This window comes from Carya illinoinensis, chromosome 6, assembly GCF_018687715.1.
Source record: "Carya illinoinensis cultivar Pawnee chromosome 6, C.illinoinensisPawnee_v1, whole genome shotgun sequence".
Classification (NCBI taxonomy): Eukaryota; Viridiplantae; Streptophyta; class Magnoliopsida; order Fagales; family Juglandaceae; genus Carya; species Carya illinoinensis.
Window position 1 is genome coordinate 31790204 of NC_056757.1, and position 22811 is coordinate 31813014.

The 22811-nt window shown below is 35.2% G+C and overlaps 3 protein-coding genes across 10 annotated transcripts; 2 read left to right on the forward strand and 1 right to left on the reverse strand.

Annotated features, from left to right (window-relative positions):
* The first annotated feature begins 1376 nt into the window (after window positions 1–1376).
* LOC122314329 (RNA-binding protein 39-like) lies at window positions 1377–12793 on the forward strand. 8 transcript variants are annotated; one of them, XM_043129841.1, is made up of 15 exons: window positions 2888–3031; window positions 4844–4900; window positions 5076–5173; window positions 6253–6334; window positions 6444–6500; window positions 8011–8066; window positions 9185–9419; window positions 9643–9726; window positions 10034–10108; window positions 10841–10924; window positions 11597–11661; window positions 11738–11978; window positions 12063–12151; window positions 12276–12390; window positions 12471–12793. In XM_043129841.1, exons 3-15 carry the CDS (start codon window positions 5130–5132, stop codon window positions 12510–12512), a joined length of 1269 nt encoding a protein of 422 aa, XP_042985775.1. In that variant the 5' UTR covers window positions 2888–3031; window positions 4844–4900; window positions 5076–5129; the 3' UTR covers window positions 12513–12793. The 8 variants fall into 8 exon arrangements, with proteins under 8 accessions (XP_042985770.1, XP_042985768.1, XP_042985769.1 ...); XM_043129839.1 differs by having other exon boundaries at window positions 2897–3035; XM_043129836.1 differs by lacking the exons at window positions 4844–4900; window positions 5076–5173 and adding an exon at window positions 1377–1623 and having other exon boundaries at window positions 2446–3035.
* A 1558-nt stretch (window positions 12794–14351) lies between these two features.
* Window positions 14352–18550, forward strand: LOC122313835 (probable 26S proteasome non-ATPase regulatory subunit 3). Its single transcript, XM_043129104.1, has 9 exons — window positions 14352–14497; window positions 14582–14676; window positions 14888–15078; window positions 15718–15855; window positions 15958–16094; window positions 16242–16296; window positions 16389–16499; window positions 17224–17463; window positions 17769–18550. Exons 2-9 carry the CDS (start codon window positions 14598–14600, stop codon window positions 18279–18281), a joined length of 1464 nt encoding a protein of 487 aa, XP_042985038.1. The 5' UTR covers window positions 14352–14497; window positions 14582–14597; the 3' UTR covers window positions 18282–18550.
* A 734-nt stretch (window positions 18551–19284) lies between these two features.
* Window positions 19285–21444, reverse strand: LOC122312530 (trafficking protein particle complex subunit 2-like protein). The gene is made up of 5 exons (XM_043127172.1): window positions 21230–21444; window positions 21054–21150; window positions 20806–20884; window positions 20580–20661; window positions 19285–19683 (listed from the first exon to the last, which is right to left on the reverse strand). Exons 1-5 carry the CDS (start codon window positions 21260–21262, stop codon window positions 19543–19545), a joined length of 432 nt encoding a protein of 143 aa, XP_042983106.1. The 5' UTR covers window positions 21263–21444; the 3' UTR covers window positions 19285–19542.
* Window positions 21445–22811: the final 1367 nt, after the last annotated feature.

Here is a 22811-nt window from a genome sequence, read left to right on the forward strand (position 1 = left end):
GAGGTAGTGGTGCCGTCCTCATCAACAACTAATCACATGGAGGGGGGTGGTGAGGGGAGGCAAGGTGGTGGATTTTGATGGATGGGAGCTGAAGGTCAAGGTCAAAGGAGGAGTCTTGCTGCTGCTGTTGGGGATGCATTTGGTCAACACATGGAGAGATTGATCTGAGCGGACTTTAGAGAGGAAGAGGTTTCTAGAGTGATTGATACTTCTGCAAGGCACCGAATGAGTGTTTGACGGTGTGCGAGAGTAAGCTAAGTGCGTCAAAGGTGGGCTCTTTACTTAAAGGAAAAGTCTTATTGCAGGTGTGCAGCGGACCAATCGCAGAGACAAATGAGATATGAAAATAGAGAAAGTGAGAAATGAAAATGAAGAAAGTGAGTCAAGATTGGTCGTGACATTGAAAATGGTGGAGGAGATCTGTGAAGTGAACTCGGAGGATGTGATCGAGGAGGACGTGCTCGCAGAGGCTACAGCGGACACACTGGAGAAATGAAACAAATCTTCTAAAGCATGTTTCTTGTTTTCCCTCTTTTTCCTGTTTTGTTTTTTTTTTAATATTTTTTTTTATTTTATTTACTTGCCACGTCATTAATGGTCCGCATTTTCATCCGCGGTATGCTTATATATAGAAGAACTCTAAAATAAAATTAAAGAGAATGTGTGAAGATATTTGACAATTTTAGCTCCTAAAAAAGAATACAAGTTTAATAAAATTCTAATAAATAGGAACTATAAATACTTGCCAAATGAGAAGTTCGCGTCCTTTAATTATCAATATGATTTTTCTTTAAAAAATTATATATAGAAGCTTTACATTACACACTTCCATCTAATTATTATTGATTTATCATTTTTTTCATTCCATTTTAATGTATAAAATAAAAATAAAGTTTGCAAATATTATTCTTTAAAATAATTATATTTTTAAGCCTGTGCGTAGAACACAATTAATTAAATGCTTGCGTGAAATAATTTAATTTAAAATATAAATTTTAAAATTTAAAATTTAAAATTAAATATTATCATTTAAATAATATAGAGAATATGATTTATATAAATAATACTTGAGAATAAAATAATTAATGTCACATCAATATTAATATTAATAGTCAATAATTTAAATTAATTATTTAAAAATAATTTGTACAAATTTTAGATAAATAAGTTCTATATAAGTTCTTATAAAAAAATAAATTTCATCTAAAAAGGTTAAAAAAATATTATTTATTAATAAAATCTATTTTTTTAATAAAATATTTATATAAAATTTATCTAAATTGTATCTAGTATTTTCGTGAAACTGTCGAACTGTCGTGTCAGCCCGCAGACGGGCAACCGCATGCTTTGGAAATTGGGATGGATATGGGAGCCGGTTATAATCTGATCTGGAGCGAATTAACACCCTATTCAAGAACGATAACCCGGCCCACGAACCAACACAATCCCAACCTGAAAGTGTGAATATAAAGATCATTTGTCGCTAATTAGGCTAATTTCAGCTCCTTGCCCTAACTTGCGTTGCAGAAGAGGCGAACGAAAATCTGTATACCCTCGCGTTTTGACCTCGAAATGGTTCTTCAAGCTTAAGGTTTGCTAGGTTTGTGCATCAAGATTCATCAGGTATTCTCATAATATTTATTATTTTTTTATTATTTTTCATTTGCTGACACTCATTATTTTTTATTACTATTTAATATTCTATTAATACTTTTTCACTGTCATTCGCAATTTTTTTTTTTCAACACTTCACACTCCTTAAAGGTAGTTTTTCAAATTCGGAAACCCGACCTGGAAATCCGAATCTCCGTTGGTTGCTGAGGAATGGTGTGAGCCTCGGGCTTAATCGATTTTAAGTGGTAACACTTATCGTTTAATTTCCTCGTAATTCCTGTGACGGTTCTGCGACCAAAAGTGGCATTAAGTAGTTGTAATTAGGGCTTTTGTTCGTAGAAATTGAAAGTGGATTAAAACTGACGTTTGATCAATAAATTAAGGCTTATATTTTATAATGTTAAGGCTTGTAATTTGGATAGAAAACATTAGCTGAAATTTTTTTCTGGTAGATAATATTTCACGTTTAGTTGTGAAGGAACCGGGGATTTTTCTTTTGCCGGGGGCGAGGGGACTTTTGAAGTACTAGCCTTAAATGTTGTTTTTGATTGTCAAGTAATCGCGAGAAATGGTGCCCGTGAAATATTTACTTGGTGATCATTTCAGTTTTTTCGGTTCCGCTGAATGCGAACGTTTTTGGTATCAACGCTCAGAATTGGTATTCTTTTTTGTTTTTACTTATCGTCAGCAACCAAAGGGAGTATTGAGCTTTCGGTATTTACCTTTTTGGTATTGATGATTTTTTTTGGCATCTATGGTTTTTGTGTTTATATATATTTTTTTATTGGATGCAGATATAACCTTGATAAGCTTTATCTGTGTGGTTTGAAGGAAAGAGTCCTGATGGATTTCGATGCCTATGATTATTTGGAGAAAACTGTTGAAAATTTCGAGCCCCAAAAAGACAAAGAAGGTGCTGTCAACGGTGGTGGTGAAACTGAGAAGTATGTAGACAAAGATCATAGTGGAAGTTCGAAACATAGGAATGAGGAGAGGGATGATTATGCGGAACGAAGCTCCAAGCGCTCAAGATCTAGAGATGAGTTGCATGATCTTGATAAACATAGAGAGAGGGGCTCATCTCACCAAAGATTGCGGTCTAGAGATGGGGAAAGAGATCGGCACAGGAGTAGTTGGGAACATAAGGATAAAGAGAGGGACAAGGATAGAGATAGGGATAGGGAGGAGAGGAATGGAAAGGAGAGAAACAAGGATAGAGATAGAGAGCGGGATCGCGATCGAGATAGAGACAGGAGAGAACGTGGCCATGAGAGTGAGTGGGAGAAAGAGCGGTCCCATCGAAGCAAGAGTCGATCGGATAGGCATCCAAGTGAGCGTGATGAAAGAGAGAGGAGTCGTGACAAGGAGTACAAGGAAAGGGAAAGGGAAAGAGAGTTAAGGGAACACGACAGAGAAAGTAGGTATGTTACGTTTCATATTCTTATCATCCTTTGAACTAATTATTTATGGAACTATTGCGCTAAACTACATAATTACTGTTGGTGGGTACATTGTGCAAGTTCCAAAATAAGGGGACTTGTCACTTGACATAGACCCAGTGCTAGTGTAATCATCCTGGTGAGAAATTGATTGAACTCTGTTTTGTAAATGATAAATTTTCATTTGTTACAATTTTATGATGAACAAGAAGTTGGTTGCGTGAGCTTCATGATGATATAATGATGTGTACACCAAATGTAGAATAGCTTGAATGACTTATAAAAAAAAAATGTAGAATAGCTTGAATGGAAAGTCAAGGTTGATTTATTAATTATTCTAAATTTCTGAGGACCATCAAATAAGTAATTCTTGGCCTTCTTAAGTTTATACTGTTCTTTAATACCTATGTTATCTTGATGATTTGTAAAGCTGGAATGGGCTGTGTGTCACTTTTTAGGAAAAGAATCTCGTTAGAATATTTACTCTCTGGGGGTAAAGGTTCTTAGAGACCATTTTTTGTTGGATGAGGAAACCATTGGTAATTCAAGTAAAAAAACTAATCATTTAGTTATTTCTTGCTAATGCATTGCTCACTTTTATTTTCTTTATAAGTATGAAAAATTTATTTATTGTGACAGGTAACTATGAAAAATTTATTAATCCTCATAATTAGGCAAATCCCAAGTAAACAAGTAGTATACAAGATAAATATACCTAATTACAGCGTACTAGCTAAGAAATACAAGTCATTAAGATTAGTCCCCTCTAATACAAGTTGTATAGGTATGTTAATAAGTAAATTCAAGTTAACACTAATTACAAACAAAATTTATTTAGAGTTGCACAATAAAATAGCGATAACTTTTGTCATTCTATGTTCATAAGTAAATAAACAATTGTATAGGTAATTTTGGGCGGTAGGTTTAGTCCTTTTTTATATAGGTAGGCGGTAGGTTAACCTTGTGAGAGCTTTAAACAATGATCTAAGCATATGAGGACATTGATCTTAGTTTTCGGCATTGTGGTAGGTTTTCCTCTGGATCTGAGCTCTAAATAGGGTGGTTGACGTGCTTCCTCCCTTAACTCTCTTTACACCTGTTGATTGCTCTGGTGGTGGTTTGCATACATTTTCTTTGCCTTCTCTATGTTTTTTACTTCTGCGTGGAATTTCCTAAGGTAGTGGAGTCTAGGTGGATAGTACAAATGTGTTCCTTGAGAGTTGGTTTCCACTACTTTCATGTTGAGAATAAATGCTTTGACTAATGCTAGAGGAACAAGTCTTTGTTATATGGATATCTTAAAGGAGCCGGGGGGAAGCGTTGTTCAAGTGGTATATTTGGGCATGATTAGGATTGGTTGGTTGTGGCTACTAGGGAGGCTCTGCTTGAGGTGGAGGGGCTGAAGGAGTTCATGTGCAATTCCAAAGCTGGAAACAAAGTGCACTTGCAAGTTTATGTCGGCTACTTTATTATGTTAAGGGTGAATGTTATGAGAGGTTAGAATGCAATCTAGTCCACATCCTCAAGTTATATGTGGTTCTTAGTTATGATGATGCATGACGTGGAAGATGGTTCTGCATTTGATGTAGATGCCGCTCAGCTTGACTGTAGTTTTGTATATTGTGGCTCCATTCTTCCCTCCAAGTATAATTCTCGCTTGTTTAACGAGTGTTATACTATTATCTAGATGAATTTCTCACTGGTAGTTCTTAAGTGTAATATAGTTACTTATGCTATTTGACAGTGTGAAAAATTCTGTATATTGAATATTAGATTCTGGGAACTCGCAGATATGCTAGAGCATCCAGATGGTCTTTCTGGCAATTGCGCCAGGCAGAGGAACTCAGGTCATGGGGTTTTAATGTTTCTCTTAAACTTTCTGGAATTTCTCCAAAAGCTTGCATATGCAAGATTGGGGGTTTTGGTGTCGGAGGTTTTGACTGTGGTGGTGATGTGATGTTATAATTTTTATTATCCTCCACCTTTGAACTCAGTAGCTTAATTATATTTATTCTGTTGCAGAAATGCTGGTGAGGAAGTGATGGGCTTTGCTTAAGAGAAGCACTTCATCTTCTGATGCCCCTGGGAATTTTATTGTTCTGCATTATTCTTTTGCATAGGTCAATTTATTTTTTATATGTTTGATTGCGTGTCCTTAAGTTTTAGGTTTTAGATGACCGAAGTTTTCCTATTCATGCTTTCTTTTAATGAAATCTTAATTACTTATAATAAAAAGTTTTCCTATTCATGTCTTCAAAGGTTCATTCAACTTTATTGATTCTTTGAGTCGAGTTTTGACTGTACTGTCCAGTTGATTAATGGTTGTTTTCACTAGTAATTGCCTCCGAAGGGTCTCTTTTGAAATTATAGATTTGTTAAGATTAATTTTACAATGAATTTTTTTGTATTTTTGCATTTTTTTTCTCTTCTAGACTTACAAGCACTTGCATTTTCTTACAAGAAACTTTATACTGCTGGAATGTAGTGTCTTATTACTGAAATTTTCCAATTGAGAGAGACTTGAGCCCAACCTCTCTTAGCATTGATGAGATTTGACTGGCTTGCATATTTTGCAAGTCCACTTTTTTGTGTTGAGTATAATGTAATATTATCACTAGTCTAAGATTTAAAAATGAATATGGGACTATGCGCTTTTAAGGCCTAATTTAAGGCCTCAGTTTTGTTCTCTCTGCTCTGTGGAATATGCGCTTTTAACAGGTTCCAAATTAATGCAATTAGGTCCTTGGGTACTGCCATCAATACAACATGGTGATGCTGTTTCCATTTATGATTATGTTGGTCACAATGTTTTCATTACCTTTAATTGCCTCGTCTTTCTCCAGGTTGGTCATTATTGAATTTTAAGATGAAACAGTCTTTAGATTTCACCATCTGCCTGCATCGGTAATTTCATGTTAACATTGTATAGTTCCGTGCAGGACTATTACTTGGATTCGGCCCTTTTACACATAGTGGAGAATAATTTGCTGCCATCTTGGGTCTTTTTTTTTCTTCCCTTCCATTTACAATACAGGGCAATTTTTGCTGTATGAACATACATTTATTTGTTCTAAGAAGTAAAATAACATACATGTCATTTCACTCCCTCAGCCTGTTTTCCCATCGGAGTTCCTTGTTAACAATTTTACCAGTTGTTAAAAAATTTGGGTCTATATTTCACATTTTCATTCTCTCACAGACGATATAAAGAAAAAAAGGAGGAATTGACTGAACCAGAGGCAGATCCCGAACGGGATCAGAGGACTGTATTTGCTTACCAGGTAATCCAATACATATGCATTGGCATTAGACTTGTTCTCATGACAAAACTTTTTGTCTGCTATAATTTCCATGACATGTAACTTTTTTTCGTGGAATTATACTTTGTAGATTTGTTTGAAGGCTAATGAAAGAGATGTGTATGAATTCTTCTCAAGAGCTGGCAAGGTTGGTATTTGTTAAGGCTCTTTTGGTTTGTATTGAAACTTTATCTCCTGTTTTACATAGGACATCAAAAGTTATTTAAGATGATAGAGTTCTAGAAGTATTGATACTGAAGAAATTGATCTTCATCTCATTGATATCACTGTATACTTTGTACATTCTGTTTGGAGGCAAATATCGAGCTCATATGACACTCCTCTTGAAAATGGGATGAAGGGTGAGGCCATGGGTTTAAGACCTACAAGTGCATGGGTAACTGATAAAAAAGAAGAAACAAAAGCAACGTTCTACTTTATAGTAGATAAGGGAGTTGTCAACTTTTAGAGTATTTGACAGAACAAGGCATGCTTTATAGTTACTTTTTTTGTACAGAGCTGCTTCAGGAAGATTCCTATTGTGGATAGTTTAAGAAGAGCATTGTTGTGATGGATTGGTGTGGCATGTATGAGAGGAGTGGGGATCGATATGTCATTGATCATTGCATGTTGAGGTGGCTAGTTTGGAATGGTATTCTTAGTTTAGCGCTGATTGCATTATCCCTCAGTGTGGTTGACCTTTTGGTTTGTTTGAAAGGAGGGTTTTGTTATCCACGGAGTGAAGCGTTGTGAAAGATGATCCTGGGTTGCTTGTGGTGGTTTATATGGAGAGAGATGACTGGAGCTTTGATGATAAGGAAAAGAAGGTGGACAACTTTAAGAATTTTTTCAAAACATTTTGGCCATGTTTAGTTTGTAGAATTTTTTATTATGTCTGATAAGTTTTGAAAAAAAATGAAGATGTGTTTTGTGAAAGTAGGTAGGGAAAATGAGAAATTGTTTGGATAACAATTTTTTGAGGTATGTTTTATTGGGATTTGTGAAAATGGATAGTAGGTTTGAAAATTCTTTTGGATAAAACTTTTGTGAGATATTTTTTTGAGTTTTTGTTAAAAGTTTTTCGGTTTCTTGTTTTCACAGAAACCTACGCAAATGTTTGGATGCAATGTATTTTGGAGAAATATATATGTGTGTGTGTGTGTGTGTGTGTGTGTGTATTTGGATTTATAAGATGTTTGGATTGAAGTTGAATTTTTTTGAAAACATTTTAAAAAAGAGATAAAACCAACCATGGACTTTATCATTGCTGTTTTTCATGTTATTCTTTTGTACTTGGACAACACCTTATTTGACCATTAATAAAGTTGAGCATACTCGAAAAAGAAGGTGCTGACTGTATGATGCAAAGTTTTTTAGTTGTGCATTCAAAGAATATACTTTAAAGGTTGTTGTAGGTCCTCTCTATTATTATCTGCTTCTGTGTACGTTGTCTTTCTTCATGCAAATTGGCCTCAACTCTCTAATTTGATTTCAATGTTTGCATTTACCTCACCGGAATGCACTGAAAATTTTTGAAACAAGTGACTTTGCATGTTGAGAAAGATTTATTCTGGATGGATCGAACATAAAGCAAATTGATGTCTCTAAATGCAGTAGAAACCATTTAATTAAGTGTTGCCATGTTTCTCTTATCTTAGGTGCGAGATGTACGCCTTATAATGGATCGTAATACAAGGCGTTCCAAGGGAGTTGGGTATGTTACATCTACCTATATGACCGAGGCATGAATAAATTGCTTTGCATTTATATACATTGTATTAGATAGATTTTTTTAATTTGTAAACCTAAAAGCCCTTAAAACTGCATTTTTATTGTCAGTTAAATAATTCAAGCTATAAAGGAATGAACAGGAAAAAAGCCTACAGAGATAAATGAATTTTTTTGTTTAATATACCTTTCACCCCTAAACTTCCATTCCAAAATACTAAAATTGACACATTGTATCCACCAACTACAGCCGACTATCAAATAACACCCTCCATTAAAACCCAATGGCTAATATTATGTCATATTGCCCCTTTTTTGGGTCATCATCCGGGTCAAATTGAGATTGATGCTATTTTTTGGTTATCATTATTTTGACGGTTAATGTGTTAGTATGATAGTTTATGGTGCAAAAAAGGCCGGAAGTATAAGGGTGAAAAGTAGATTGAACCTTTTGTTTTTACGATAATTATGAAGAAATGTTAGAGGAGGCAGCCCAAAATCTGGAGAGAAGAGTGCTATGAAATTATTCACTTTTTGATGAAAACCTTATCCTTTTTTTTTTTTTTCACTTTTGATGAAAACATTTTGGAAAAGAAGCGATCTTGGGAAATGTTGGTCCTGTATACCATTATAAAGTGGACTAGTTTGGGGAAAATTATGCCTTAACGTGTCAAGTAATTTTTAAGGTGAAAATTAACTAAATACAATAATACATTTGTAGTTTGCTTTTGGCCTGACTTTGCTTAGTTTTGGTAATTTTTGCTGCTGTTGTTTTTCCAATATGCCCATTTAAAATTAAGAGTTTGTTTTTTCCCTGCATCAAATGCAAATGGTGAAGTAACTATTTCTCAGGTATGAAAGAGGGAAAAAAGGTTTTACTGCAAGTGACTAGATATTTTGCCATACCAAATGTAGATAATATGACAGGAAAGATTATTTTGACGTGTATTTGTATGTTTTTCAATTAATATTAAAAGAAATGCATATTATTTTTATAATTATTTAAATTGAACCCTTTTGATCTCTCTCTCTCTCTCTCTCTCTCTCTCTCTCTCTCTCTCTCTCTCTCTCTCTCTCTCTCTCTTTCTCTCTCTCTCTCGGCAGGTATATTGAGTTCTATGATGCAATGTCTGTCCCTATGGCAATAGCACTCTCTGGTCAGCCTCTTCTTGGCCTACCAGTTATGGTGAAGCCATCGGAAGCTGAAAAGAATCTGGTCCAGTCAACTACATCAGTGGCCAATGCATCAGGGGGGCATATAGGCCCTTATTCAGGAGGTGCTAGAAGGCTTTATGTTGGCAATCTGCATTTCAACATGACCGAAGCTGATCTTCGTCAGGTTAGCATATTTTGTTGGCAGTCATTCTGTAGGATCCGCAGGGGGTTATTAACAGAAGTTATCAAAGTTGATAGATTGGACTAGTCTTAATGGGAGGACACTGGTAGATAGCGGACATGTGTTTTTTTTATATTATATTTAATATGCTTTTGTTGTTTATTTTTACATTTTCTTTACGTTGTCTTTATTCTGTTGATCTGTTGTTTTTGCTCCGAATGTTCAGGTTTTTGAAGCATTTGGTCAAGTAGAGCTGGTGCAGTTGCCTCTTGATGAAACTGGACATTGCAAGGGTTTTGGCTTTGTCCAGGTGAGTTATACTGTTAAAACACTTGATGATTATTGAAGCTGCCTGAAAATGCATCCCTCCCTGTAATTGCCAATCAACTATTCATTTTCATGCTTAAGTGGAAGCAATGGTGTTAGATGATTTAATTAGTCCTATGAAAGATTGATATTAGCTTTCAATATTATGTGCAGCTTATTGTTTCTCAATCAGATGGTATGATACCTGAATATCGTGTTCTTGGCTGCCTCCACTGATGCTCATATGGTCATATTGGATATTAAGTTTCCTCCTGAGTTAATAGGCTAATGGAATCAATTGTTTGTTGCAGTTTGCACGCCTTGAGGACTCTAGGAATGCTTTGAGTCTGAATCAACAATTGGAGATTGCAGGCCGGCTTATCAAGGTATTGCCACTCCATTCTTTTGTCCATACTTACAAGAAAGGGGGCCTGCACAGGGGTAGGAGGGATTTCCACTATTTGGACCAGAGAATCCGCATTGGTCTACATTTGTTTACAAGCATCTGGGACTCGTTTTTTCATTTAGTTCAATGCCAATACAAATATGTATCTGACCCCAATTGGGCGGGATTGAGGCTAGTTGTATAATGTTGAATGTTAGTGCAAAATTGTGTAGTTAAATTATTGTGACCTTTTGTTGACTAGAGCATGTGTATTTTCTAGCCACATATTTGCTGCCTTCTCTCCTCTCCCCTGTTTTTTCCTTTAAACTCTGGAACTACTCATTGTATCTTTTAGGTATGGACTGAATGCATGCATAGAGGTGTTGATCCATATATTTACTATGGCATGGCGAAGTATTTCCATTATTTTAATATCTGCTTCTTGTCATTTCAGTCAATGCCATCACTTTTTTGTTTAAAGTAAAAGAGAAAACTTCCATAACTTAAAAGAACTTTACTTGGTGATCTAGAGTCATAACTAGGATTGATATATTCAAACCTCGATTTTTTTCCTTCACTGGCTCTGGTCTCTAATTACTTAGTACATGGTTCCATAGAAATCTTGATGACATTCAATTTCTTTTGTTTCTGCATGATTGAATGGTTTATGTTGTGCAAAAAATCGATATCATAGGTCCTCCTACTTGGAATATGATTTTTTTTTCCCATTCAGGTTTCAGCTGTTACCGACCAAACTGGACTGCAAGATATTGGAGCCAATTCTGGTGATTTTGATGATGATGAAGGAGGTGGCTTGGTTAGTTAGACCACCATTATCTTATGTATTATTTTATATTATTATTTTTAATCTTTCTCTCTCTCCCTCAAAGTTGATTGGAGGAGTGACGTTTGACTCAAAGTGGGTATTTTATGACCAGTAGTCCACTCGTACAGAATTAAGCATGAAAGTTTAACTATGTTAGCATTCTCTCACGGTCTTCGAAGTCTTGCGCATAATTCTCCTTCCAAATTCTCCACAATAGGCACAATGAAGTCATCCTCCCAACGTCTATGTGTATGTTTCCACTCAATTTACCACCCATGCCACCATTACCTCCACCATTCGGAGCATCATCACCCATTGTCTCACAGTCGGTGGTGACAAAATAAATTTTTGGTTTTTGGTATCTGACAATTTTAGTTTTTGCATCTATTCTTAAATCTTTTATTTGCATGTTGGAATTGTGTTTTACTATACTTTAGATGCTACGCCTTCTTTGTATGTGATTCTTGAATACCTGCTGTATATTTTTGCACACTATTATACATGTCAACTTTTGTTGTGCATCTCTCTTATACAAGTTATCCATTTTTAATCCATTTCTATTTCTCTTGAAAATTCTGGTTGGTCTATTATTCAAATTTTTGTTTGTTAAGTTTTCTTAAATAGATCATTGGCCACCTGAACTAATGTTCTTCTAATTCTCAGTCTCTGAATGCGCGTTCTCGAGCACTTCTCATGCAGAAGTTGGACCGTGGTGGCGCTGCAACTAGGTTTGTCTCTGTCTAGATTGTTTTTGTATTTGAAATTGTCATGCTTGACCTGAAATTTTCTTCGTTTGTTGTGCAGTACTGCTGGTTCAGTTGGCAATCCTGCTGTCAATAGCACTGGCCTTACTTTACCAACAGCTCCTATCCTAGGAGCTGCTCCCGTGGTATCTCCAGTTGTTGCTCCCCTTGCTTCAATGCCTGCTCTTGCTGGACTTGGTGTTGGTCTTCAAGTTCCCACTGCTGCTGTGCCAATAGCTGATACAATTGGTGTTCCAAGCGAATGCTTATTATTGAAAGATATGTTTGATCCGAAAATTGAGGTTGTTGGGCAGATTATTTTGAAGTAACTTTCTTTTTATGCTTGAGTTGCTGGTAATTTTTCGAATGACCTTATGCTTTTGCAGATGGAACCAGATTTCGATCTGGATATCAAAGAAGATGTTCAAGAAGAATGTTCAAAGTTCGGAACTTTGGAACACATATATGTAGAAAAGTAAGTTTAGTCTGCAGTTTTTATTTGGTCTTTCATTTCTCTTTGATACTTGGGGCCTATATATTGAAATGTCCTCTTTTTTTCTTTTTCTTTTCTTTTTTTTTTTTTAAAATTTTATGAACAGGAACAGTGCCGGTTTTGTATACTTGCGATTTGAGAATGTTCAAGCTGCAGTTGCCGCACAGCGTGCTCTCCATGGAAGATGGTTTGCTGGAAAGATGATTACTGCAACATTTATGGTACTTATATTTTATTATGCTTTCTGATACATCTTTCTTAATGGTAAAACTAAAGATTGAAGCTCTACATATGCATACAGGTGCCACAAGCATACGAGGCTAAGTTCCCCGACAGCAGATAGGATTATATGGATTCTCGATGTGTTGCTGGAGTCCTAATGATAAGATGGATCTAAGGTTTAGTTAAGATAGCGTTTTGTTGTCTTCATTTCATTTTGGGGGGGAGGAGAGAAGCTTTGTGTACAAGAAGTAGGAATCCTCAGGCATCGAATATGAAATGCCAGTAGCAGTTACATGGGAATGTATGTAATTGTTACTGCCGTTTACTATCAATACATGAGGAGTTATTATTTGTAGGCCAACTTTATACTTTCTTTTATCTATACATGAGGAGTTTCCTGTGGGTTGTGGTGTGCTTGGTTTTGGCTGCCGTTCCTTGGCTTGCAATGATTCTGTTACTTTTATGTGATTGTGGTGTTTTCGCATACAAATTTCCTTTTGGTTTACAATACTTCGTACTCAGACCTTCTGATTAATAGCAGGAGTGAATTAATTGATGACCAAACCAACCCATCTTTGTAATTTATGTATTGAGTGATTTAAGGTTTAATACTTATTTTCTGTTTACTAGTTATTGGGATTTTCAAATGTTTCAATATTCTGGGGATGGAGATATTTTGTTATTAGAAAAAAAAAATACAGAAAGGTTGTAAATTGCAATTTCAGATGTGACTAGTAATTTTGTTATCGGAACCGGCTCCCGTGAAGAGTGGATTGAAGCCTAAGGCCTAGTTTGGTTATCAAGACTTACATTTGATCTCATATAATTAATAATTATTATAATCTTTTCAAATTTTTACATAAAATTTACCAATCGATTTAAGATAATGTCAAATCTCCAAACTGTCACTCGAGAGCTATAGTGTTATTGCCAGTTTGTGACCAGTCTCCAATCTACATTAGGTGTGCAACTTTTATGTATTTATTTTGAAAAATAAATAGAATTCAACATTAAAAATAATAATATTTTCATGTAAAATTTTGATTGAGTAGTATTAGAACAGTTTTGGAACTTGCAAGTCTCCCATGATCTAGATGATTGCCTATCCAAGGCCCCTTAAATAAAACTCAACTTTTATTTGCATTTTGTGTTTTTTGAGAAAAAAATATAAAAGCTATTAAATAAAACTAAACTTTAAAGAAAGCACCATTCTCAATATTTTGAATGTGGGCAACAGGGCAAGGCCCGTATACAAAATTTTATATCTATATCAATGAATATTTATATTTTTAAATAATGTTCCTAAACTAAAACTTAAGAGAACATTTACAATGAGCCTCATTTTAAATTATTATATTGAATATAAAATTTTAAATTTTAAGTAAAGCCTTATTCTATTTTAAATAATATTTATATTATAAGTAAAAAAAGCCACATTTTAAATTTAACTCTGGCTCCTAATGTGTTGGGCCACCCTTGGTCTTTAATTTAGTCACTTTTTGTTAAAAGTAGTGTACAAGACTTTCATACCATAAGATTGTATTAACCAATTTTTTTTAAAAAATTTATTCACTTTTTCAAAAAGAATACGTAAAATTTGTGTACCTTAAAACTGTAAATATTATTTCTATTAAACTTGGGAACCACCTTTTTATTTTTTTGCTAAAAAGCTTGGAATGTATTTTGTGAGGGGATAATTAAAATGTTCAAACTTTAAAATAGGTGGTATGATAAAATTGTAGGAATTATTGTAAAGATTAATCTTACCAAAATCAAAGAATAGAAATTATTTTAATAATTAATTTAACCACGCACTTCTAAAACTGTCTTTTTTTTTTTAAACGGTTTATATAGTTTTAATCTGGCGTAATTTTTGCACTTATATTTAAAAAATAATGGAACTTAGAGGGAATTTAAATAGAAAATCTCAATTTTTTCATAAATAATAGATTTTATTTTATTTAAAAAATAATTATGTACCCATAGAGGCAGTCTTTTAAGAGCCGTCCTGCTAATTTTTCTTTTTCCTTTTTCAACTCCCCGGCTACTCCCCCCTCCTGAGACTTGCAGTAGCAGGCGAAAACCCTAGATCAAGCCCGGTTCAAGGTTGATTCTTCCGAATACTCATTCTGTTCCAGGATCTTTTTCGATTTTTCAATCCCTAATTTGATTTTTGTGTTTACGATTTAGTCACAGTCCATTCGACATGACCCAAGACGTAGAGATGAAGGAGCTCCCAGCTCCCTCTAATTCCGCCCCTTCGTCTCCTCCCTCGACTCTACACCGTAAGACTGTTCTTTACATACCAGTATATATTTATCTGTATATATATGTAGCCCTTATTTGTTTTTCAAAAAATTTTCGGTCGGTGTTGTTAAACTTCAATTATTGGTTATCCGGATTTTGATTACGTTGGTCATATGTTGGTAATTACGTGTTAATGTTTGGATGTCTGGTTTGATTTTGTGAAATCCGTGTGTCATGGGCATGCTTTAGATTTGAAGGAGATTGCGTCTCTCATTGAGACCGGTGCGTATGCCCGGGAGGTTCGACGCATTGTGCGAGTGGTCCGGCTCACCATGGCGCTGAGGCGGAGACTGAATGCGCCGGTGCTCTCTGCGTTCCTCAGTTTCGCTGTCGCCCCTGGATCTGAGTTGCATGGTCGGTTGTCCTCTTATCTTCCTAAGGTAATGTACGTAAGAGGCGTTGTGAGCTTGGGTCCTCTTGAAGCCCATGTTCGCTCTAAACTGTATGTTTGTTCATGAAATGACATCTATCTTTTTTGAGTGTAAAGGACGAACGAGTATGAAGGTATATGCACAATATTTCACAATGCGTAATCTTGGTAATTAGCTCACATTTTGAGCTTCTCTACCGTGTCATAATGGCCAATTGGTTTCTTTGTTAGAGTAATTATAGATAGGGCTATGCTCCTATTAGGTGTTAGACCAGATACCTCGAAGCACTGATCGCTTTGGGGATTGCCTCCTTTGCTACCCAAAGCCTAAGAAATGTATATTTTTAGGTAGAGGATCTGAGAAAGCTCTTGCTTCGTACACTGAGGTGACAATCCTCACCTTGATCCTTTGACAGTAGCTCGTTACCACTTTTCTATTTCTAGCTATCAGGATTTCTCACACTTTTTTCCTTTTCTAGTTTTATATAGTCCCTGCCACTTGGGTTGCGCCAAAATTAGTAGATTGGTAAAGTTTAATTTACTGATAAAACAAAGTTACACAATTTGCTTATTAGAAAAATTATACACTTAGTTTATATATCGAATGTTCACCATGCTTTCAAGCTTCAACATCAAAGGTTGGTTACAGGAGGATGAACATGAGATGGATGTTGACACTGCAACATCCACAACTCAAATTTCTGGGAAACATTCACCGCCAGAGCTGGAGATTTACTGCTATCTACTTGTCCTGATATTTCTGATTGATCAGAAGAGATACAATGAGGTAATAGAAATAGATTAAGTTCAAAACAACCCCCCCCCAAAAAAAAAAAAAAAAAAAAAACCCTGGGGATTCATGTTTTAGCATGACATTGTTGTCTCTCAGGCTAAAGCTTGTGCCTCAGCAAGTATTGCTCGAGTGAAGAATCTGAATAGGAGAACTGTAGATGTTCTAGCATCCAGGCTCTACTTCTATTATTCTCTTTGCTATGAGCTCACTGGAGATCTTGCTGAAATTAGAGGGTGAGTTTTCTTTTGTCATGACTAATTGATTTTCATTGACTACTGTTCTATCTGTATCGGTGGACGAAGATGTAATGGATTGAATGATCTCTTGCCTCACTTATAGCATCCATTGTATGACTAACTTAGACACACATTTATTCTCAGTAATCTCCTTGCTCTTCACCGAATTGCAACCTTGCGCCATGACGAGTTGGGTCAGGTAAATATTCAATCGAAGAGGCATGGGTCAGGAAACTAGTAACTTACTAAAAAAAACTTGTTTTATTATATGTGGAATGTGTTGTGACTCAGGAAACACTTCTTAACCTGCTTCTTCGCAACTATCTTCATTACAATTTATATGATCAAGCGGAGAAGCTTAGGTCAAAGGCACCTCGATTTGAAGCCCATTCAAATCAGCAGGTAAATCTCAATTGTTTTTCCTACATTATCTTTTAGATTCCCTAAAATTTTAGAATGTGGTTCATTTTTCTGTGGGAGGCTAAGATGCATATCTGCAACTCTAATACTGAGTTTTCAAGATTTAGTTCATTTGACCATTATAATTATTTCAGAGGGTTGAAACAATTAGTCTGGATATGATCAACACGAGATTACATAGCTTATGCTTTTGATAAGTGTGACAAAGCTAATATGAGAACCTCTAATGGAATGCATGTCAATGTTGTGTTCTCCTCATCATGCTTACTTCTTGGTTATCCCTTCACTAGTCTCTACTGAATACTTTTGTAACCTATGTTGGCATCAAAGCTAATCATGGTTCATAAAATTATAAAAAGTTGGATTTTTTTACCTATTAAAAACAAAAAAGGATGGAAGAAGTGTGTAAAGTCTGGGTATTTTTCTTTTTTTTTTTTTTTCTTTTTGAAAAGAAAAATACAGAGATAATAGGGATCCAATTGCGGTAGAACATTTGTGGATGGTATTGAAGGTGCTATTTTTTCTCTCTTTGGTTGGGATTGGAAGGATTGTTTAGTTTCCAATCTCACTGACTTACAAATTTTTATTTTTTTTTCCAATCTCACTGATGCTGTGATCATGCCCATTGACCAGAGGCCTGGCTTCTGTTTTAAAGCTTTCCACTTATAAGCTGCAGATTCTGACACTGACCAATTTTCTCTTCCAGTTCTGCCGCTACCTCTTTTACCTAGGAAAGATCAGGACAATTCAGTTGGAGTATACAGACGCAAAAGAATCCCTCCTGCAAGCTGCTCGGAAAGCCCCTGTTGCAGCACTTGGTTTTCGTGTTCAATGCAACAAATGGGCGGTCATTGTTCGCTTACTGCTTGGGGAAATCCCAGAGAGGACTGTGTTTATGCAGAAAGGCATGGAGAAGGCTTTAAGGCCATACTTTGAATTGACAAATGTAAGTCTACGTTTTATCGAGGCTTTCGTTTCAGTTTTTCCATATCGAATAGGGATACATCAACTTACAAGCTGGCTTTAAATACATCCAAGTTCATATGATATAAACCTGAATCCAGCAACTTATAGGTTAGAACTTGGATGTAATAAAAACTACAAGTTGGCTTAAAGACATCCAAGTTCATAGAACAATATGGTATTTGTCTTTTCTTAGCTATAAAAGCAGAATTTGAAAATATAAATAAAATTGGGTTCCTCAGCTTTTGCTATTGGCATTGAGAAAGACAATGTAATGTGTTTTTTCAGGCTGTACGAATTGGTGATCTGGAGCTTTTCAGAAATGTTGCTGAGAAGTTCTCAAGTACTTTCAATTTAGATCGGACCCATAATTTGATTGTTAGGCTGCGGCACAATGTCATAAGGACTGGGCTGCGCAACATCAGTATATCTTACTCCCGGATCTCTCTGGCTGATGTTGCAAAGAAGTTGAGATTGGATTCTGCAAACCCTGTTGCTGATGCTGAGAGTATTGTATCAAAGGCTATCCGAGATGGTGCAATTGATGCCACAATAGATCATGCAAATGGATGGATGGTTTCGAAGGAGACGGGGGACATCTACTCTACAAACGAACCTCAAATTGCATTTAACTCTAGGATTGCTTTCTGCCTCAATATGCATAATGAGGGAGTGCGTGCTCTTCGATTTCCACCAAATTCTCATAAAGAGAAAGAAAGTGCAGAGAAGAGGAGGGAGAGACAACAGCAGGAGCAAGAGCTTGCAAAGCACATTGCCGAAGAGGATGATGATGAGTTTTGATTACCTAGCACTTTCATGCTTTATGCAATGATTTCCATCAAGTTCTCCATATCCTGAACATCCCCTGGGAAGTCTAGCAGGATGCTCTCTTTTACTGTGTTTTGTTTTTACTATCATCAGCCTTTCCTTTCACTCTATGGTATGTGATAGGTTTATTGCTTCAAATCAGCGACTGCTTTTTGACGATATTGAAGTATACTCTGAAGTTCCATCTGTTTCTCTTGAACACTTTGTTGTTAATGGAAGTGACAAAGTGAATGCTCTCTCTATATTCTCACCGAGCAGGTAATGGATGTTTAGTACTTCACCGTTAGTTTGGTTGTTCAATCCTTACCCTTTTCTGCGTTTTATGTGGTTTGTAAAATGGTAGTTGGCGTATTGCTGTAACATATATGGTATGGTTCTGGCGCACATTAAGGAATTTGTGAGAGCAGCTATTGCTATAGTAAATTGGAGTCTAAAGCCGGATTGGTTATACAAAACCAAAAATTTATCTTTATCTCAATTCATTATTACAACTTTTTCAAATTTTCGTATAAAATATAATAAACAATTTAACTTTTTCAAATCTCAATATAAAATTAATATTAAAAAATTATATTATAATAATATTTTATTCATTACTATTTAAAATATCTTTATCATCTTATCTTATTTCATTGGGGGCTAAGAGACAGCTTGTCCTGGAAAAGGAACTCATTAAATAAAGATGTCATCTCCCAACAACATTACGCTATACAAGTGATTGTGACTAGCAAAACAGCCAGATATCATGAAATCCTCAGGAAATATACATCATTGGAAATTTTGAACTACGGCCTACATTGATGGCAGATGGACATTGATCGGGACTTCTGATTCTATTGGTATCAGAAACCTGAAAATCAGATTTGAAAATTTCCTACCTGGATTTACTGCATTAATTGCCCCCAAATGGTTTCGCTTTCCACAAGGCAAGACTACAAACTCCCTCTCTATATTATTAACTTTCTGTGAAAACAGATTAAGCCAAATATGATAAGAATTTCCAAGTAACAAGAAATAACAAGATCACTTGTTTGTAGCTCCGCTATCACTTAATTTGCAGTTCTGTCGGAAGGTAAGTGTTACAATCTCTGAGATACATGGATGAGCTCACTTAGACCCAGATCCTATGTGAAACAAAAGCAGTGCAACAAAAACGGTGGGAGGGCATACATATTCAACAAGATTCATAAAGGAAAATTCATAAAGGTTTAGCTTCTAGACTAACGGCGATTATTCACCCAGCTGAACTCAACCCAAATGATTTGACTATGGTGCTGACCCTTTCTGCAAAAGTTCTGGAGGTTATTTTTTTCCCTGGCACGTGAAACGGGTTTGAAACCGCATCAACATATGCAGCATGGAACCTCCTGAAAAACTGTACAGCATATTCCACAAAGAGACATAAACTCAGGAAAGATAGAAGGTTTTTTATTCAATGTATGCCGCAGATGAAGACTACAGTAATCAGATGTAGAAGCACCGAATTACTATAAGCGATTAGAAAAGTGGCAACCACTACACAATGAAGCAAGTGTATGATGAGGCAGGATACCAACGGTTGATAAATGCACACAAACGTGTAATAACATGAACCATAAAGGATAATGTTTACATGTAATTATAACATAAACATGTCCAGATATGTATTACCTCGTAGACAACATGATTAAAGCCTGTTAATTTCTATTCAAGAGATGCTTAATCATATGGAAATTGCAAGAACTGATCTTTATAATATTTTATTCGCAATCTTCTCCAGACAAGATGCCAATACCAATTGCATTTAATCAATATCATCTATTTTATGGCTCAAAGATCACAATTGATTTATCTTGCTCAAGGCAGCAAGGACGCCGCAAAATCACTTCAGCCCTCAGTGCCCACACCAACACAAAAGTCACTTCAGCAAAAAGAATTATGTTTCACCAGACTATTACAAAACTAACAGAAAAGTTGAGTAATACATACTATGTACAGTCGTAGAATGCATAAACAGTATGCAGTCACTTTGAAAAAAAGTGAGATCTCCTATTAAAAAATTATTATTTTTTCATGCAGGCCTATATTTTCACTTTTTTCGAAGTGATTATGTGACTTTTGCACAAGTACGACAGCAACTATTATTTCTCATATACATATATGTATGCATGTATAGAGGATCAAATAATTTATAATCACCCACATTGCACTAGCTTTCAAAATCAAAGTCTCATCACTCCGATTTTCCTAAGAAACATTTCCATACAAAGCCAATCCATCAACGACACTCACATTTCGAACATCGGCGTCTCTGACATCTAGACCCGTTGTCACCACGATAAACTTCACCTTTGTATTAGTCAGATACCCGTACCTACACAACAACATAATCTATAAAATTATTCACAAGCACGCCACGATAATGTCGCAAGCAAAAACAATTTTCTTACAAAAATAAAATTGTACAAAATTGTACGCAACTCTTTTATGAATCCGTTACATCGGGAATTGCACTTACACTTTGTAATTTTCGGTCGGATAAAGCAGACCCAGAAATGGCTCGTTTAGCGTCGGCCCATATTTTTTCGGATTGTTCACTGAAACATAAGGAAAAAAAAATTTGATTCAAATCGACCGATCGGTACGAGTATTCGTATAATAAAACACGCTTTGGCTAAGAAAGTCAAATCCTAAAAGTACCTAGAGCTGTACGGTACGGATAATGGACTTGGATCCGGATCCGAGATCGTTAAGAGTAAAGTTTACCTCGCTCGTCGACGACATCGAGGGAGCAGTGGACGATGTGATGGAGCTTGAGGGCATCGTCAGCCTCCGTGAAGCTCTGTATGTACAGCGGGTTGTTCTGTAACAACAAACAAAAAAAAGATCAAATAAAAAAAAAAAAAGTGAAAGGAAAGAGATTTATTAGGAGGCGCTGGTACCTGGTGGCCAACAACGGCGACGCACACGATCATCTTCTCCGTTTTCCGTACAGAGCAGATGTGTTTTCCAAGTGGAGCGAAGTGCAGTACCGTCTCACTCTATTGTGCTAGACCTTCCTTCTTGCTACGGGCCACCTGCATACCCAACAAATTTCGTGGATTTTTTGGTTACTTTTTAGGAGAAATTAACGATCTAATCCTTAAAATGATAAGACATTTTGAGGATGGTCGTTTGTTAGAAGAGTTTAAGGCCCGTTGGTTGCGATAGTTCAATAATTTTAAATTAAATTTAATATATAAATACAAAATTTTTAAATTATTAAACTCATATAAACTCAAAATTTCATTACAAGTGAGGTTTATAATTTTTTTTTAACTCAATACATTTTTATATGTGAGATTCACAATCTTTTTCAATTTTTTATAAATGATACTAAACTCATCTTAACATCTACATCTAAACTTATTTTAGATGATTTTATATAACTCACTTTATTTACTCGACTCACTATTATTTATAAAGAATTTAATTCAGCTTAACATCTAAACGCTGCCTTATAATTTTTTATAGAAGAAAAATGATTAATTTGGTTCTTCAACTCATTTCAACACAAAATATAATAAACAATTCAATTTTTTTTAAATCTAAAATAATAATAATATTCTAACAATATTTTATTCAACTCTTAACTCAACTTAACGTACCATTTATGTGGATCATTGCTATAAATTTAAATTGTGTTAACTTTTATAATTTCTTTATAACAGTTTCTAGTTTCTAAATAAATGTAATTATATGTATATTTAAGCTATCCGTATCTTTATATTAATAAAATATCTTATTATATATTTTTTAATAAAAAAGTAGCGAAAGAAGCAGCAACAATCTTGAATTCTTCCCTTAACGAAAACAGCTACCTTTCCTTGTACCTCTTAAACATCCACCAATCAGCCTCCCACGACTCTAAGAAAAGCAAGGCATATCCCTATTCCTTTGCTTATAGCTAAACGATAGTAAACGTAACCCTTGTAACATAAGGAAAATGAAATTGTGTACATAACCCTTCTAACCTAAGAAAAATGATATTTCTAGAATTTGTACGATATTTAAAAATAAATAATTAAATCTGAAATTTATATAAAAATTTATTTTTTAATGATATATTTGATTTTTCTTAAAAGAATATACTAGAATTATAAAAATCAACTGAATTTTACTTTTTTTTTTAAAGAAATATATATAATTTACACACCTTAAATTTTTATATTGTATTAATTTGTAAAAATTAGAAAGAAAGAAAAAAAAAAAAAAAAAAACCAATTTTAGCTTCCAACCCCATTATTTTACGCAAACAAATTTAAGAAAACCCAAAACGATCACGATATTTCCCATTGGTCAAGTCCCCACATCCAACGGTGGTGATGGATCACCATTACCGTTGGGTCCCCTTACGTTGGGCTGTCATGACTCGTATCGTCCAAAGCCAAGGGCAGTCTTCGTCATTTCGAATCCCAAACTTCCACAGGTAAGCTATGACAATTGTACAATAGTTTAATTACCATCTTGCCCCTACATCTTCTT